This window comes from Gymnoscopelus braueri (genome assembly GCF_963280865.1).
Source record: "Gymnoscopelus braueri genome assembly, chromosome: 11".
Classification (NCBI taxonomy): domain Eukaryota; kingdom Metazoa; phylum Chordata; class Actinopteri; order Myctophiformes; family Myctophidae; genus Gymnoscopelus; species Gymnoscopelus braueri.
The window spans coordinates 5838752-5855636 of NC_137613.1; the positions used below are offsets into that span (position 1 = coordinate 5838752).

The window sequence follows — 16885 nt, forward strand, 5'->3', positions numbered from 1 at the left end:
CTGGTGTATCTATCCATGGATATTTACATTTGATATCTGTTAATGGTTTTGTTAATGTTAGTTGTAATGTCATTAAACACAATGTAAAAAACGGTAACCATTCAATATGTTCTATTATAATATGCTCTTATGGTGAGAAGTTGTCGATAGTTTAAACGGATTCAATACAGTTCTTTCTTCACTATTTATATAAGGATGTTCATATGAGTTTGTTGTGACTCTAAATCGGACGATAAATAAATGATAATACAGTGATATAATGAAGTTATTCATTGTTACATTGGATTCACACAGTCACTGTGCACACACACACACACACAGCCAGTCAACACAACCACCGTTGATTCGATAAAGATTTAATGTAAGACACTTTTTTTTGTTTTGTTCTCATTACAGCATGATGTCATAGAATCCAATACAGTCCAATGTTTGAAAAGAAAACAATGTAACCGTTTAAAAATGACCTTTAAAACGGTGTCTCGTTTATTAATTTTTTTTACTGCCAATACTACACATACTGACATGGTCATTGCAGATTAACACCACAAGGGGGCAGGTTCTGATCGTTTACCTGTTTAGGTTTAATGTCCTCCAGCACTTTATTTATATAAATATGTACAATATAATCCCTTTATTTATCCCTAAAGTATACACACACACACACACACACACACATATGGACCATTTAAAACCTCAACGTCTCAATGTACAGCACAGTCATTAACATTAAAGATGAACGAACACACACAAGGTGGAAATAGTTTGATACCCAGGCTAGTGTTTAATGCTCGGTTGGCGTTGTACCATGGAGCTGTAAAGTCTTTGGTGTTTAACCCATTCAGACCGGGAACGAATCTGTGTGTCATTTTAAGGTTTCTTTGACTATTCAAAAATAGCAGATCTACAAGCTCATACAGTAGCTTGTAGATCTGCTATTTTTGAAAAATCGTGGAAATTTGTGCAAATCTTTGACTAAATCATTTTTTAAAGCGACATTTTTTTTAACTCAAATCTTTGCTTCTAGCAGGGGGGAGGGGGTCCCTGGAACAAAATTTTGACAAGGGGGCCAAATATATAATCTAAAAAATGTTTTCTAAATCCTAACAGTATGTTGCTAAATCAGTGGTAATCCAAGCTTTCCATGTCAAGGACCACCCAAAATTATATGTATTTGGCCGCGGACCCCCATCTCAAAATATGTTGTTCCAGAGACCCCCCCCGCCACACCCCCCCCAACCCCCAGAAGCACAGATCGGAAAAGATTTGCATCAATTTGACTCGATGTAAAAAAAAATATAATAATCAAAAATAGCAGATCTACAGTACAAGCTCATAGCGCAAATAGCCAAATAAATCTTAAAATGACACATATATATATGCGTTCCCGGTCTTAATGGGTTAATGGTGTTTACAGACAGGTTAACAATCCTGCTCAGGGTGTTGGTCCCATTTCAGCCACTTATATTATATTATGTAAGGAGGTAACGATGGCCTTGTTCCAGTTCTGTGATGCACCGTCCTGTCCTTTCCTCACTTCCTATATCCTGCTAAGGCCAGTGACCATGGTGACATAATTATGTTAACATCTGTCAGGAAGGGAAAGCGGGATGGGTGCACCTCTTTGTAGAGAGAAATCTGTCCTCAAATTCAACAGTAATGTATAAGGCCAGATGATTTTTTGTTAAGATAATGTGCAGAGCTCATGATTTTCAGTTCGATCAACTTGCTCCTTGTGCCTCAGCAGGCTTCTTTTCTTTTTTTTTGCCCCTCCCTGAAAAGATATGATTGTTTGTTTTGCATACTCAATCCTGTGAAGACGGACCGCACCTTAACACGCCACGGGTAAAAGTTCATCACAGGCTCAACCCCAACGCTCTACCTCGCCCTACACAACTTTCTCTCCTCCATGCCACACAAGGGTTTTAATAGTGACAACGTTTTTGATCCTACTTGGATCTTCGTCGGGGCAAAAAGAAAAACGTTATTGCTGCTGCCTAAAAAGAAAAGTACTGATGGGATTTGGATACTAAACTTTGAAAATTCTAAAACCTACGGTAGCCTTCCTTCTCTCATCTGCATTTCCCTCTTCCCCTTTCATTTTCAGACTTATATTTCTTATATTTCCTCCTTTCATGATTTTTTCCCCCCCTTCTGCTTCCACAGCCAGCGGCCTTTCTCTGCTCTCTCTCTGGTTGTGAGCCAACTTAATAATAGTGCTGCGGCGTTTTGGTGAGAGCCCATGGCGGACCGAACCGTTGGCACAGCGGGAGAGCCCACAGTAGAGGCATATTTTCAACATGACCAACTTCTACGCAAGTTTACACAGACTCTCTGAGACGCGCGCACACACACACACACGCACACATACACACGCACGCACGCACGCACACACGCACACACACACACAGCACCAGTACTAAGGCATGTGATGTGCAGGTTATGTACAGACTTGTTTGTTGACTGTAAAGGTTGATTTCTACTATACGTAGTTTGTGTGCCTGTGTTGCGCCCCCAAAAATAGCCTATCTACAAGCTCACAATGTGTTGCGCTGCGATGCATTGTGAGCTTGTAGATCAGCTGTTTCCGGTGCACCGACGATGTGCAACTAAGTATAAATCATCCTTTAAAAAGGGACACGCGCATCAGTCGGTTACGCTTTTTTCTGTCTAGCTCATTCACTTAAAGGGGAATTTCACCCGACGGTTTTCTTACCTTTTCTATGATGTTATGATATACTAAGACGATGTGGTACAGTAGAAAAAAAAATCATAACTCCATCCCGGGACAAGATTTCACGAAAGACGAGATTTCACGAAATCTCGTCTAGCGAGACTTCCGGTGGGGAACATTCTAGACAATCACATTGCATCGTGTTCTGTTACTATGAAGGTCAGATCTAAATTTTAAAAAAAGCTATTAACTCACTGAGTGCCAGAATTATTTCTGGCTATGTTGTCCTAGTGCCAGAGATGTTCTCAAAGTTAAAAAAAAAAGTGCTTAGGAAGCCTTTTTCAGTTATAAGTTAAACAAGGAGTGGATGGAGCTGCAAATCTTCAGATAATGATATGTTATTTTTGAAATACGTGATTGGCACGTTGCACCATAGCGGTGAAACACGTGAATAGAGCACTCAATGAGTTAAAATACGCGATTTAGCAGCAAGTCCCATGTTATGCAGGTTTTTTAGCTGTGGGGCGGACCCGGGACGGAGTTATGGAAATGTTCTACTGTAACTCGTCCTCCTAGGATATCATAACATCATAGAGATGGAAAGAAAACCGTCTGAAGAAATTCTCCTTTAACGTGCAGATCCATACAGACGTAACGTTATGTCGGTGAGAATTGGCCTTCCATTGCTGGTTGATGAAACGTTACCCCGTGCAGCCGAAGACACTCCTCTTCACTCCGTTGAGCAAAAAAAAAGCATTATTTTACACTTTGGCTATTCAAAAATAGCAGATATACAAGCTCATAGCACGGCACTGAGTGCCGCGCTATGAGCTTGTAGATCTGCTATTTTTGTGAAAAATCGTTAAAATGTGTGCAAATCTTTGAATATATATAGTTCTTTAAAGCGAACATTTTTAACTCAAATTTTTGCTTCTGGGGGGTCCCTGGAACAACATTTTGGGTGGTCCTTGACATGAAAAAAGTTTGAGAACCACTGATATTATAGCAACATAATAAATAAAAAAAATTGCTGTTAGGATTTAGAAGACATTTGTAGAATCCCCTAGAAGCAAAGATTTGAGTTAAAAACGTTTGTTTAAAAAATACATATATATTCAAAGATTTGCACAAATGTTCACGATTTTTCAAAAATAACAGATCTACAAGCTCATGAGCTTGTATATCTGCTATTTTTTGAATAGCCAAAGAAATCTAAAAATGACACAGATCGCGTTCCAGGTCTTAAAGGGCTAGCGGTATAGTACCAGGGCTTGGCACACAGCAGGTATAACACAGTGCACTCACTCACTCACTCCATCACATCCCCATCATGTGTTCACAATGTTTTTTTCCGCAGCGTTTCGTTATAAGTCGTGTCATTATTTTCAAGTGACGGTACTTTGTGTGGAAAAACTCCAGGAAGGCTCTGGAAGCGTTGGTTCAGCCGTTCAGAGGTTACAGTTAGGTCTGTTGTTGGCACGTATAGGGGAGGAATGGGCGTTGTTGTGTCTTTTGATCATTCCTCTGGCAAACGGTCCCTTTTTCCAGTCTTGGGTTATCCCAGGCTATTCCCCATCTGTTGAGAGAACGACAAAACAAAGGATAACGAGTTAGTGTGGCAAGATCTGACACCATGTGCCCACCAACACCCCCCCCCCCCCCCCTTTGGCTATTCAAAAATAGCAGATCTACAAGCTCATAGCACGGCACCGAGTGCTGTACAATGAGCTTGTAGATCTACTGTTTTTTTTTTTTTTAATCTTGAAAATGTGTGCAAATCTTTGAATACATATAACATTTGTAACTCAAATCTTTGCTTCTGGGGGTCCCTGGAACAAAATATTTTGAGATGGGGGTCTACGGCCATATTTGGGGGTCCTTGACATGAGAAAAGTTTGAGAACCACTGATATTATAGCAACACACGTTTAAAAAAAAAAAAAAAAAAAACTGTTAGGATTTAGAAGACATTTGTAGAATCCTCAGAAGCAAAGACTTTAGTTACAAATGTTACAAAGAAATCTAAATATTAAAGCGAAATAGAATCTCATGACATTTTGTCTGGCCAAGTCTCATTCTGTGATTTGTGATAACTGAGTGTTTCCTAAACAATTAGCACAACAATATGTAGAATTATGACGTGTTGCTCATATTTTTCGAATCCTATGTTCTTCAATCCGGTTGAAGGAATCGCAGATTGATCCCTTTGCTTTTATGAAACATCACCATCATTAGGGTTTTTTTTTCTTTTTTCTGGAAGATGCTTCTAAACATGCGTTCTATAGCTAGTTTGACCAATTCAAACTATCTTTAATCTAATCTATTCTATCGCTAGTTTGAACACTTCAAATACTCATTCATCTTAAAATACCTAATAACCGAAAATAGCCTAGATCTACAAGCTCTAGTAGATCTAGGCTATTTTCGGTGCACGACATGATTCCTTGGAAGGCTTCTGTGGAATCTAAATGACTGGCATCAGTCGTGTGAGACTGAGAACTTAAATCCACGGGTATAGACATCAGTCATTCTCATTTACTGGATACTTATTGTAGCTGGTAAACAAGGGGCAAAACCTCACCATATGGTTGTCATTAACTAGAACTGCACTAAACTTGCGCGAGTGTGTGTGTGTGTGTGTGTGTGTGTGTGTGTGTATATATAAAGCAATTACATGTTTACTCTGTTTCTGATCAAAATGCATTGTGTTGTGTTGCGTCATGTTAACATTCAAAGAGCCGTTTATGACATTTAATGTGACATCTGTTAACACTGTGTTATTTCTGTTATAATGGTGGGCACTGGGCAGAAAGCAGCTAAAGATCATTTTCCAGCAGCTACACTGCTACTTATAGGCCAATAATTGATATAGTACCGAGTGCTATGAGCTTGTAGATCTGCCATTTTTTTTATCGTGGAACATTTGTGCAAATCTTTGAATATGTATATGTGTTTTAAAGCGAACATTTTTAACTCTGATCTGTGTTTCTGGTGGGTCCCTGGAACAACATACTGTAGTTTGGGATGGGGGTCCGCGGCCAAATACATATCATTTTGGGTGGTCCATGACATGCAAAAGTTGGAGCACCGCTGATATAGCGACATACTGTCAGGATTTAGAAAACATTTTTAGATATGTGTTTGGCTGCGGACTGCCATCTCAAAATGTTTTGTTCCAGGGAATGTTCCAGGGAATGTTCGCTTTAAAAATGTATATATATATTCAAAGATTTGCAAAAACTTTCAAAAATAGCAGATCTACAAGCTCATAGCGCAGCACTCGGTGCCTCGCTATGAGCTTTTAGATCTGCATTTTTTTTAATAGACAAAATAAATCTTAAAATGACACACAGATGCGTTCCCGGTCTACATGGGTGAAGAAGTGAAGTGATACCGAACACTACCTTAACGTACCTCAAAGCGGCTGTAGACCTTCTTCTCCTTCCTCATGCTCTCTATCCTCTTCAGCAGGCCCTCTCTCTCCTGGGGGTTGGTCTGGGGTCTCAGGAAGCGGTTCTTCTTCAGGGAGTTCTGCCTCTCCAGCGCCTTCGCTACGTCGCCGCCGTCCCGCTCCCCTCCGAGTCCAGCCTCCTCTCGCTCCAGCCGGTTCTTCTGGCTGTTGGCGGCGGAGATCTGGCCCAGGATGACCTTGGTGTCGTCCCTGAGGTTGCTGCTGAACAGAACCGAGCCGCCGCTCTGGTACCGAGACGGGCCCGTTGTCGCGGGCGCCGCCGTCCTGTGATTGGACGCCGACTGGTCGTGGTGGGCGGCGGCGGCGGCGGCGGCGGCGGCGGCGGCGGCGGCGGCTGCCGCCGTGTCTCTGGCCGTTCTGCCCGAATCCTCGGCGATCTCCCGCACGGTGCTCATGGTCTTGTCGTCTCCGGTTGCGGATTTCTTGTCCTTGGGCCCCAGGAAGCCCTTCAGGCGCTGCGTCTGTTTCTTGAGGAAGTCCAGCGGCTTGCCCTCGCCCTTCCCCTCCACGCCCAGCGTGTTGATGGAGGTGTTGGAGCCCGTCGTGTTCTTCCCCTGAAGGAGGCCGTCCTTGGACTCGGCGCGCGTCATGCTGGAGGAGCTGTGAGAGCGGCCCTTCTTCATCTCGCTCTTCTCCGCGTCCGTGGCGTCCGCCGCGGTGAGGATCTCCTCGCCGCAGGAGCGTCGGGTGCCGCCCAGCCCTTTCAGCTTCAGCGGATCCCTCTTGAAGATCTTAGGCGAAGGGAGCGGCTTCAGGGACTTGAAGCTGATCATGGACTCTTTCTTCGGGACCTCCGACGCGTTCTCCTCTTTCTTGGACGAAGCGGACTCCGCCGGCTTCAGCTGTACGAGCGCCGGCTTGGCGAACACCGCCGGCGGCTTGGCCGCGCTCAGCGAAGGCCTGCGGTTAAGCTCCGGCGGCGGCGGCGGCTTGGACGCGGCGGCGTCCGGCTTCTTGGGTTCAGGCTCCGGCGGGTGGGTGACGGACACGGACGGGATCTTGGTCGTCGGGGGTTTTATCATAAGAGGCTTGTCGGAAACGTCCGCCTTTTTTTCAGCCGGTTCCGTGGCTTTTAGCGACAACGTCTCCGTCTCCATCCTGGACGCTTTCCTCTTGGCGGCCAGCTCTTTGAAATACTGCAGTCGACTGGCGGGGTCGTTCATGTTCAGAGACGACGACGACCGTGGTTCCGAAGACGCGCTGGTGGTCTCCCCGCTCGGCGGGGACCACGCCTCCCTGCTCGGCGGGGACCACACCTCCCTGCCGGGTTTGGGAGGTTCCTCTTTCGGTTCGCTTTCCTCTCTCAACGACGCCCTCCGCTCTTTGTCTCTCTCCAACTCCCTCTCTTTCGTCCTTTCCTTCTCCATCTCCTCGGCCTTCTTCTTCCACTCGAACGGCTCGCGGGACATGGACCTCCTCTTCTCCAGGATCTGGGCCACGATGGTGGAGGTGCGGAGCGGGTCCAGCTCCTCGTCCTCCTCCGTGGCCGTCTTCAGGCCCAGGCCGCCGCTAGTGTGCGTCTCCACCTTGGAGGAGGAGAAGATGAGCGAGGAGCGCAGGCGGGAGCTCCGCTGGAGGAGCGGGTTGATGCGCGTGCGGAAGGACTCGTGTTTGGAGAGCGAGTTCTCCGGAGCCTCCTTGTTAAAGTCCGCGTCCAAACCCGTCTCCCTCGATCCTCGTCGGTCCCATTCCTTTTCCCGCTCTTGCCTTTCTCTCTCCAGAATGGACGACTTGAAGTCGGCGCCCGAGGAAGTCGTCGTCCCGTCCCACTTGGTGGTTCGAGCGTTCGACGAGTCTTTGTCGGGTAGGACCGGCTTCCCGTAGCGTGGTCTCAGGATGGCCGGCAGAGGTTTGGAGGGAACGTCCTGTTGCTCCCTGGTGCCAAAGCGCGGCGGCGCGGAGGCATCGGGGTGCTTAGAAGACGGTTGGGGTTCGTCGAAAGCGTCGGGGGGTCCCATGGGCTGCACCAGGCCTTCCTCCAGCTGATCGTCCTCGTAGGCGCTGAGGTACGAGTTTATCCTCCAGCTCCTCAGACCCTGCCTGACGCTGGGGTCCGCGTCGCGCTCCGGAGCGGGGTGATGATGCTGTTCTTTGGGGAACGGGTGCTTCTCCGGGGCGTGGGGCTGAGTGGGGGAGCTCTGGCAGGCGTAGGCCTGGCCCAGGGCGGGCCTCTTGTGGCCCGAGCCGGCGTCGTACCTCCCCGCGGCCGGAGGAGCGTCGTTGTCGCCTCCTTGCAGGTCGTCGGATGAAAGGTAGTCTCCTCCTCGGCCGCCGTAGCTCCCGGGCTGAGCGGCGTCCGGCTCCGACGCGAAGCTGGAGTTTGAATACTGGTCTACGGGGAGGTGAGGAACCCGGCCTCTCAGCCGGTCGTAATGCCCGTGGCCGGACCCAGCGCCTCCTCCCTGACCCTCCTGGTAGAAATAGCTGCTCTGGGACTGCTCCCTGTGAGAGAAACATGAGGGTTTGTTATTGGTTTGGCTAGGGAAGTGATGTTATGTGTAAATGCATTGTAATTTTTTTTTTATATATTTTTATAAGGGAATTCAATTTAAGGTTACAAAGGTACAGGTGCATATATGCATGAACAATTATATCCCTCTTTTTTTTAACCCTGCACCCTGTCTCTGTATATGAAAAGAGAAAAAGAAGAGAAAAAATACTCACAGACCTAAGTATAGTAGTAAAAAGAGAGATACAAAATTCTGGGGAACGTCTACACTGTTGTCAGAAATGAGTTAAATAAGGCAGTTTTAAATAAGTTAAATTTAACAAAAGAAAAAAAAATGAAAAGTGTTAAAAACGTTCATTGTAATTTTTAACAGACTCATTTGGCGGTCCGTGATGGCATCAAAATGGTTTTCACTTATAGCTGCATGGCGGAAATAGCCGATTTACAAGCTCACACTATTTGCGTGAGCACCCGCGCGCGCACCCATGATGACTTATCTTTTAGTTCTACTGGATCTCTTCTCCACTATAGTCCCTCCATAACATTTTAGTCTAGTTTTTATCTGTTGACAAAATGTTCAGTATATTTAGTCATAGTTTTAGTCATCGTAGCTTAGTTTTTATCTCGTTTTCGTCAGTGAAAAAAGGTAGTTGACAGACATTTTCCTAGGGTTAGGGTCGACGAAATGAACAACACGTGCAGCCAAACCAAACCAACCTGTGGTAGTCCGTGGTGCTCTCCTCCAGGTTGTTCATCACCCTGCTCTTCATGAAGTGCCTGGAGGACGAGTAGTTCTCCTGGGTTCCCTCGGCGTAGCTGTGCCTCTTGAAGCCGCCGGCGGAGCTCTCCATCTGCCGCGACACGATGGAGCGGCCCTGCTCCAGGAAGCTCTGCTGCAGGCGGAACTGCTGCTGGGCGTACTTCCCGATGGTGATGCCCGGGTTCCCCCCGCCGCCGCCCCCCACCACGTCCATGCTGGAGTGTCGGAACGCGTCGTTCCTCCGGAAGGGGAGCGCCGCCGAGGAGGGGTTCCGGTCGAGGTCTCCCCCTGCTCCTCCTCCTCCTCCTCCGTACGGCAGGGCGGAGGAGGGGAGCTCGCCTTGCTGCCGCAGGAAGCCGCGGGGGTTGCGCAGCGACTGGGTTCTCTTCAGGCCGCTCAGGTAGCTGCTGCTGCCGGTGCTGCTGGTCTCGGAGTTGGCGAGCTGGGAGCTGACCACCAGGGACTGGTCCACGCTCAGGGGCTCCGACTGGGCGAACAGGATGCGGAACTCCTCGTCGAACGTGGCCACCAGCTCGCCCAGGAAGAGGTGGGCGATGCAGCGGTGGATCTTCTCGTAGGACCACATGAAACTGTTGGAAGAGGAGCGAGAGACGACGGTCGTTTAATTTAAACGGGATTAAAACCAGTTGTTTTTATCACGGCGTCATTAACCACATGAACCCTAGAGTTCCATTTTCTGGGCATGTCACGTAATAGGCGAATATTTGGCAAAAAAAATAGCCGATAAGGCGTCACGGTGTGAGCTTGTAGATCGGCTATTTTCGCCAAATATATTTGGTGCAGACTCCTACGCTAAATCTCTTTGGCGAAAATAGCCGATCTGCAAGCTCACAAGGTGACGTGTTCCCTCTATTATACTGTAGAGGGAAAAAAGGAGGGGGACTTGGTCCCCTGATGTCAGGATAGACCCGGAAATGACATCATATAAAACATTTTCACCCCGTCCGCTACAATGTTATCAGATTCATAAAAATACATTTATCTCGGATTTCGTTTCCCAGATTGCGTTTTTGGTGAGAACGAGCTTTATTCAACTGCCGATAACTACAGAACGGACGATCGTGGTGACAATGTAATTCTTTCCGGTGGAAAGGAGGAGGAGAGACCAACGAGACATCGTTTGTTTACATCCAGGGTTGAAAAAAAAAATCTGTGGATCGTCAAAACGACTCAAAATAAAGTCAAACCACTGGCAGTGGTGGATGAATTAATGAATGAATGAATACCTGACAATGAATGTTACTAATAAACTAAACATATTCCGCTGTAATAGATGAGATGCTGTTGGTGTAGTACCTGTAGTTGCCACTGAGCACAGCCCTGCAGTCAGTGAGCAGGAAGCGGTCCTTCACCTGTCCCTTAAACGACTTCCCCGTCCGGCAGAAATACGTGATCCCTGCCACCGTCCTGACGCGCATCATCTGTAAAAACACACATCATACATGGAAACTTAGACCGGGAACGCATCTGTGTCATTTTTAGATTTCTTTGGCTATTCAAAAATAGCAGCTATTTATATAATAGCTGCTATTTTATTGATGAAGATTTGTGCAAATCGTTGTATATATATATATATATATATTTTTTTTTTATTGTAACTCAAATCTTTGCTTCTGGGGGATTCTACTAATGTCTTCTAAATCCTAACAGTTTTTTTGAAAAAACGTATGTTGCTATAATATCAGTGGTGCTTTTTAATGTCAAGGACCTCCTAAAATTATATGTATCTTAGCCACGGACCCCCATCTCAAACTATTTCTTTCCAGGGACCCCCAGAAGCAAAGATTTGAGATACAAATGTTCGCTTGAAAAAATATGTATTCAAAGATTTGCGCACATTTTCAATTTTTTTCTAAGAAATTGCAGATCTACAAGCTCATACTGTAGTGTGGCACTTCGTGCTTGTAACAGAGTATTTTTATATTGTGGTATTGCTACTTTTACTTAAGTAAAATATCTGAGTACTTCTTCCACCACCGAGATTTAGCAATAACCAAATGACTCTTAGGTGAATAAATGATGTAATTGTGGTATTTTGAGGAGACGGCCTGTACCAGATAAAATGTGATTGAATATATTGTTAAGAAAAAGAGAAAAAAAAACAGAAGGTATCTCACATGAACCAAGTCCAAGTTTACTCTGCAGTTGGTCGCCATGGCGACGAAGTGATGGGCGTTCTGCTCGTCCAATAGGATGTAGACGGGGACGTGACGCGCCGCCGCGTCCAGGAGGTCCGAGAATATGTCCACGTCTGTAAACATGTCCATCACCACGGCGATGACCTGGAGACAAACAACATCTTTGTCATTTAAACATTTCTTTAGCTATTTAAAAATAGCAGATATACAAGCTCGTAGCGCGGCTACAAACTTGAAGATAAAAAAAAATCTTGAACAATTTTGCAAAGCTTTGAATACATTTTTTTCAAGCTATAAATATTTTATATCAGTGGTTCTAAAACTTTTTCATGTCAAGGACCTCCCAAAATAATATGTATTCGGCCGCGGACCCCCATCTCTAAATATTTTTGTTCCAGGGACCCCCAGACGCAAAGATTTGAGTTACAAATCTTGTTTAAAAAAATATATGTATTCAAAGATTTGCACAAATGTTAAAGATTTTTCAAAAAATAGCAGATCTACAAACTCGTAGCGTGCCACTCGGTGTCGCACTATGAGCCGGAATGGAAAAAAAAATCAGTTTTTTTTTCGGGTGGGTTTGTTAATTTTTGGGGGGGATAATTCGGTTATTTCGATTCATTCGGTTCGTCTCGCGCTCGCGGTGGTCGCGAGGTGCGGTGGACTGGACTGATTTTATTGTTTATTTAAAAACGCCCTTCTGTTTTTTCACCGGAAGGGCGTTCCCTAAGCTCGGGTGCCCCGAGATACACTATACTGTAGTACACAACATATACACTAACATTAATCCACACAGCAGCAGCAGCTGCTGTGAATAAGTGTGTTCATTGTATTACCACTAACTGAAGTCAATTATTTACCCCTCTCTCTCTCTCTCTCTCTCTCTCTCTCTCTCTCTCTCTCTCTCTCTCTCTCTCTCTCTCCAGGGTTGCCAGATCTGCTTATTATAAGATTTTATTTGAAAATAGCCGATCTACAGATTTTATTTGAAAATAGCCGATCTACAAGCTCTCATGCGACGCGTTGAGAGCTTGTAGATCTGCTATTTTCAAATAGCTGATGCATATGTTAAAGTGCTCATGTGGCCCATAGTCGCTTCTTTTGGAGCTGGTTTTCCTAGACCTGGTTGCTTGTTTCTCTCACAGAATCTGGCAACTATCTCTCTCTCTCTCTCTCTCTCTCTCTCTCTCTCTCTCTCTCTCTCTCTCTCCCCCCCCCCCCCCCCCCCGCCTGGCGTCCTTGTACAAGTTAAAACACAACAGACTCTCTAATACGCTGACAGGCAGAGAAAAACACACGGTGGTTCTGGTTCCCAAACCTCTTCTCAGGGCCACTAGAAAATCTCAAAAGCGAGCGGTTTTTTTTGTGTTGTTTTTGTCTCATTCCTAAGACAATAATTTGATGACCAGGTAGGCAGTGGTTCCGGTTGGAGACACAAAGGAGACTCTTTGTGTCTCCTACCGGAACCGCTGCCGGTCACACACACACAAACACACGCACACGCACACACACGCACACACGCGCACACACACACACACACACACACACACACACACACACACACGCACACGCACACACACGCACACACGCGCACACACACACACACACACACACACGCACACGCACACAGACAAACAGGTTTGATGACATTTAGTATTTATTTATATGAGTTCAAGCAAAGCTTAATTTTCCATTAGGAGGGGAGTGGAGAGGAACAATGCCATAGAAGCATAACTAACAGAACAGTATTGGAGCGTAAATGTTTGACGTGCACATGCACGTGTGTGTGTGTGTGTGTGTGTGTGTGTGTGTGTGTGTGTGTGTGTGTGTGTGTGTGTGTGTGTGTGTGTGTGTATGTGTGATGCTACCAGCCCTTCATTTATCAGGCCCATTTAACTCCATATTTAAATAGCTCTATATTATTCCCATAGTAATCATTGCTGAGTGCAAGAGCAGGAGTGTTTTGTTCAGTAACAGGGGTTTCCCCCGTCTCTCTCCAGCTCTTTAGTGAACAGATAAAATACATTTTCAGGTCAGGATACGAATTTAAACCAATCAGGAGATAAATGGGTTCTCTCTCCCGATTGGACGAAATTGGCGAGCCACCTGAAAATGTACTTTTGTTTAGCTAAAGGGCTGGAGAGAGACATGGAGAACCACTGTTACCCAACAAATGATTACAATCACAATACAGAGCTTTAACTTTTTAACAAAACACTTTTTCGTTTTAATCAAAAAAATATGGCTTACAGCTCCTTTAACACTGTGCTTAGGAACCATAATATTGACTCAGTGCATTAACGAACGTCATATAATGAGTTTTTCTGACATGACTAATAGACGGTAATAAAATTTGACATTTGTCTTTGAAATGCCATTCTCTCATGTCTGTCTGCTTTGCTTTGGGTGAGAAAGAATCCACAGAGAACCAGACATGCAGGTTTTAAAATATCCCCCTCCCCCCTCCCCCCCTCTCTGGTGCCCTTCCCTCTCACTCACTCAGGGCTGAAACTGTCCATTATAGAGCGTCGCAGTTCCCGCCCACTTCCTGTTTTTTTTGGTGCCGGAAGAAAAAACTCAATGCATTTTTCCATTGACATTTCCAAAAATATTTATATCTATTAATTTAAGCCTCGAATCAAGCCATCACGAGATGACATGAATCATGACCATAAACGTTTGATTCTGTGATTTTTTTGTTGTTGAAAACGGCAAAACAAAGGGTATTTATTAAATATAGTATATCATATAATTAAATATAAAATAAAAAAAAATCACAGAAAAAAACGTTTTATGGTCATGATTCATGTCATGTCATGATGGCTTGATTCGAGGCTTAAATTAATAGATATAAATATTTTTGGAAATGTCAATGGAAAAATGCATTGAGTTTTTTCTTCCGGCACCAAAAAAACAGGAAGTGGGCGGGAACTGCGACGCTCTATTTACTGGATGTTTTGATTAACCCATTAAGACCTGAGGCCAATTCTGCAAAATGTCTTCTAAATCCTAACAGTTTTCTGAAAAAAAAACGTATGTTTCTTTATCAGTGGTGCTCAAACTTTTTCATGTCAAGGACCCCCAGAATTATATGTATTTGGCCGCGGACCCCCCATCTCAAAATGTTTTGTTCCAGGGAACCCCCCCCCCCCAGGTGCAAAGATTTGAGTTAAAATGTTAAATTTAATGTATATTCAAAGATTCGCAGATATTTTCACGATTTTTCAAAAATAGCAGATCTACAAGCTCGTAGCGCGGCACTCGGTGCCGCGCTACGAGCTTGTATATCTGCTATTTTTGAATAGCCCAAAGTGTAAAATAATGCTTTTTTAGCTCAAATCAAAAAGCGACACAGATGCGTCCGTCCCAGGTCTTAATGGGTTAAACAAATAATCATAAGCTTTACATATATATAAATAAATGATATCTTAACAAATTGATGAACAACTTAAAGCTGCACTATGTAACTTTCCTCTTCTACCCTCCGGGGATTTGAACCCGGTTTCCTGCGCAAGTGCTGACCTTTTTACCGTTGAGCTAATAGAGCCCTGGCTGCATGCTCAGGCCGGCTTTAATTCTATATTTTGTGTGCAAAAATAGTGAAAATAATAGCATATTTACAAGCTCACAAATCGTTGCGATGCCACATAATGTCAGCTTGTAGATCGCCTTTTTTCACTATTTATGACGTTTTGTGGGATTGTTTGGAATTTTGGGGAATTGTTTGGAATTCTTCGGAGACTTTTCGCCTATGAAGACATGCCCAAAATAGTGAGAGATTATTAATCAATTGTTTACAAACGTATCGATTATTTTCTTAACCCATTAAGACCGGGAACGCATCTGTGTCATTTTAGATTTCTTTGGCTATTAAAAAAATAGCAGATCTACAAGCTCATAGCGCGGCACCGAGTGCTGTGCTATGAGCTTGTAGATCTACTAATTTAGGGGGAAAAAAATGCAAATATTTGAATATGTATATATACATTTTTAACTAAAATATTTGCTTCTGGGTATCAAAATATTTTGAGATGGGGGTCCACGGACAAATACATATCACTTTGGTGGTCCTTGACATGAAAAAAGTTTGAGAGCCACTAATATTAAAGCAACATTTAAAAAAAAAAACTGTTAGGATTTAGAATACATTTGTAGAATCCCCCAGAAGCAAAGATTTGAGTTACATTTTCACTTAAAAATATATACCAAGATTTGCACGCATTTTCACGATTTTTCAAAACATTGCAGATCTACAAGCTCATAGCGCAGCACTCTGTGCCACGCTATGAGCTTGTATTTTTTTTAATAGCCAAAACAAATCTAAAAATCACACCCTGTGTGAAGTGGGCGGTGTCTTGCTAGCTAATCACAATACTGAATGGAGTCGATCAATCATGTACAAAGGATAAATACATTTATTGAAACACTCTTTATGATGGACAAAACCATAACTTGAAAAAAACCAAATTTTGGTTTTTTTCAAGTTATGGTTGCTTATATAGGGCTATGCACATGTGTCATGTGACACTGGCCAATCACAGTCCTGAATAGGCTGTGATTGGCCAATCACAGCGCAGGATAATTCTACTAATTTCCTGGGCCCAGATCACAGCGCAGGAAAATGTACATTTTTCCAAATCTCACTTATAGGGGCGGTTTCACCACCCAAAAATGTGTTCATGATGAACTGCTGCCACCCCCAGTACTCAGTACTCACATGCTGGGCGTCCTTGATGAGCCTCCTGGCCTGCATCTTGATGCTGGGCATGTCGGGGTCCGAGGGGTTAACCAGCGTGGTGACCTCCGTGGGGCCGATGAAGCTGTGCTGCTGCAGAGGCCAGCCCAGGTCCAGGCCCGGCGCCGCTATGTCCGAATGCATGGGCCAGTAGGTGTCGGAGGAGCCGTCGTCCGTATCGGGGACCCCCCCTCCCCCTCCCTCGGGGTGATAGGTCAGCTCAGGGACCCCCCCGGGCTGGGTCTGCTGCTGCTGCTGGCCCCCCGGGGCCTGCAGCGTGGCCTTGATGTGGTCGATCTCTGGACGACACAGAAACTCTGCCATGTCTGAGCTCTGCAGGAACTCATAGTAACCCTGAAGAGACAGACAGGTACATGGTGAAGGGGACATGGCAGACAGGCAGACAGACAGACAGACAGACAGACAGACAGACAGACAGACAGACAGACAGACAGACAGACAGACAGACAGACAGGCACATGGTGAAGGGGACATGGCAGACAGACAGGCAGACAGGCAGACAGACAGACAGACAGACAGACAGGCAGGCAGACAGGCAGGCAGGCAGGCAGGCAGGCAGACAGACAGACAGACAGACAGACAGACAGACAGACAGACAGACAGACAGACAGGCAGGCAG

The 16885-nt window shown here is 45.0% G+C and overlaps 1 protein-coding gene across 1 annotated transcript in view; it reads right to left on the reverse strand.

The window, feature by feature from the left end:
- Positions 1 to 340: 340 nt before the first annotated feature.
- The window catches only part of fam83hb (family with sequence similarity 83 member Hb), a 40254-nt gene continuing 23709 nt past the window's right edge, over positions 341 to 16885 (reverse strand). The window contains exons 3-8 of the mRNA XM_080441913.1: positions 16228 to 16599; positions 11490 to 11654; positions 10669 to 10793; positions 9309 to 9941; positions 6085 to 8584; positions 341 to 4247 (exon numbers count right to left, since the gene is read on the reverse strand). Coding sequence (XP_080298039.1) covers positions 4227 to 4247; positions 6085 to 8584; positions 9309 to 9941; positions 10669 to 10793; positions 11490 to 11654; positions 16228 to 16599 — 3816 coding nt within the window. The 3' untranslated portion in view covers positions 341 to 4226. The remainder of the gene's footprint in view (positions 4248 to 6084; positions 8585 to 9308; positions 9942 to 10668; positions 10794 to 11489; positions 11655 to 16227; positions 16600 to 16885) is intronic.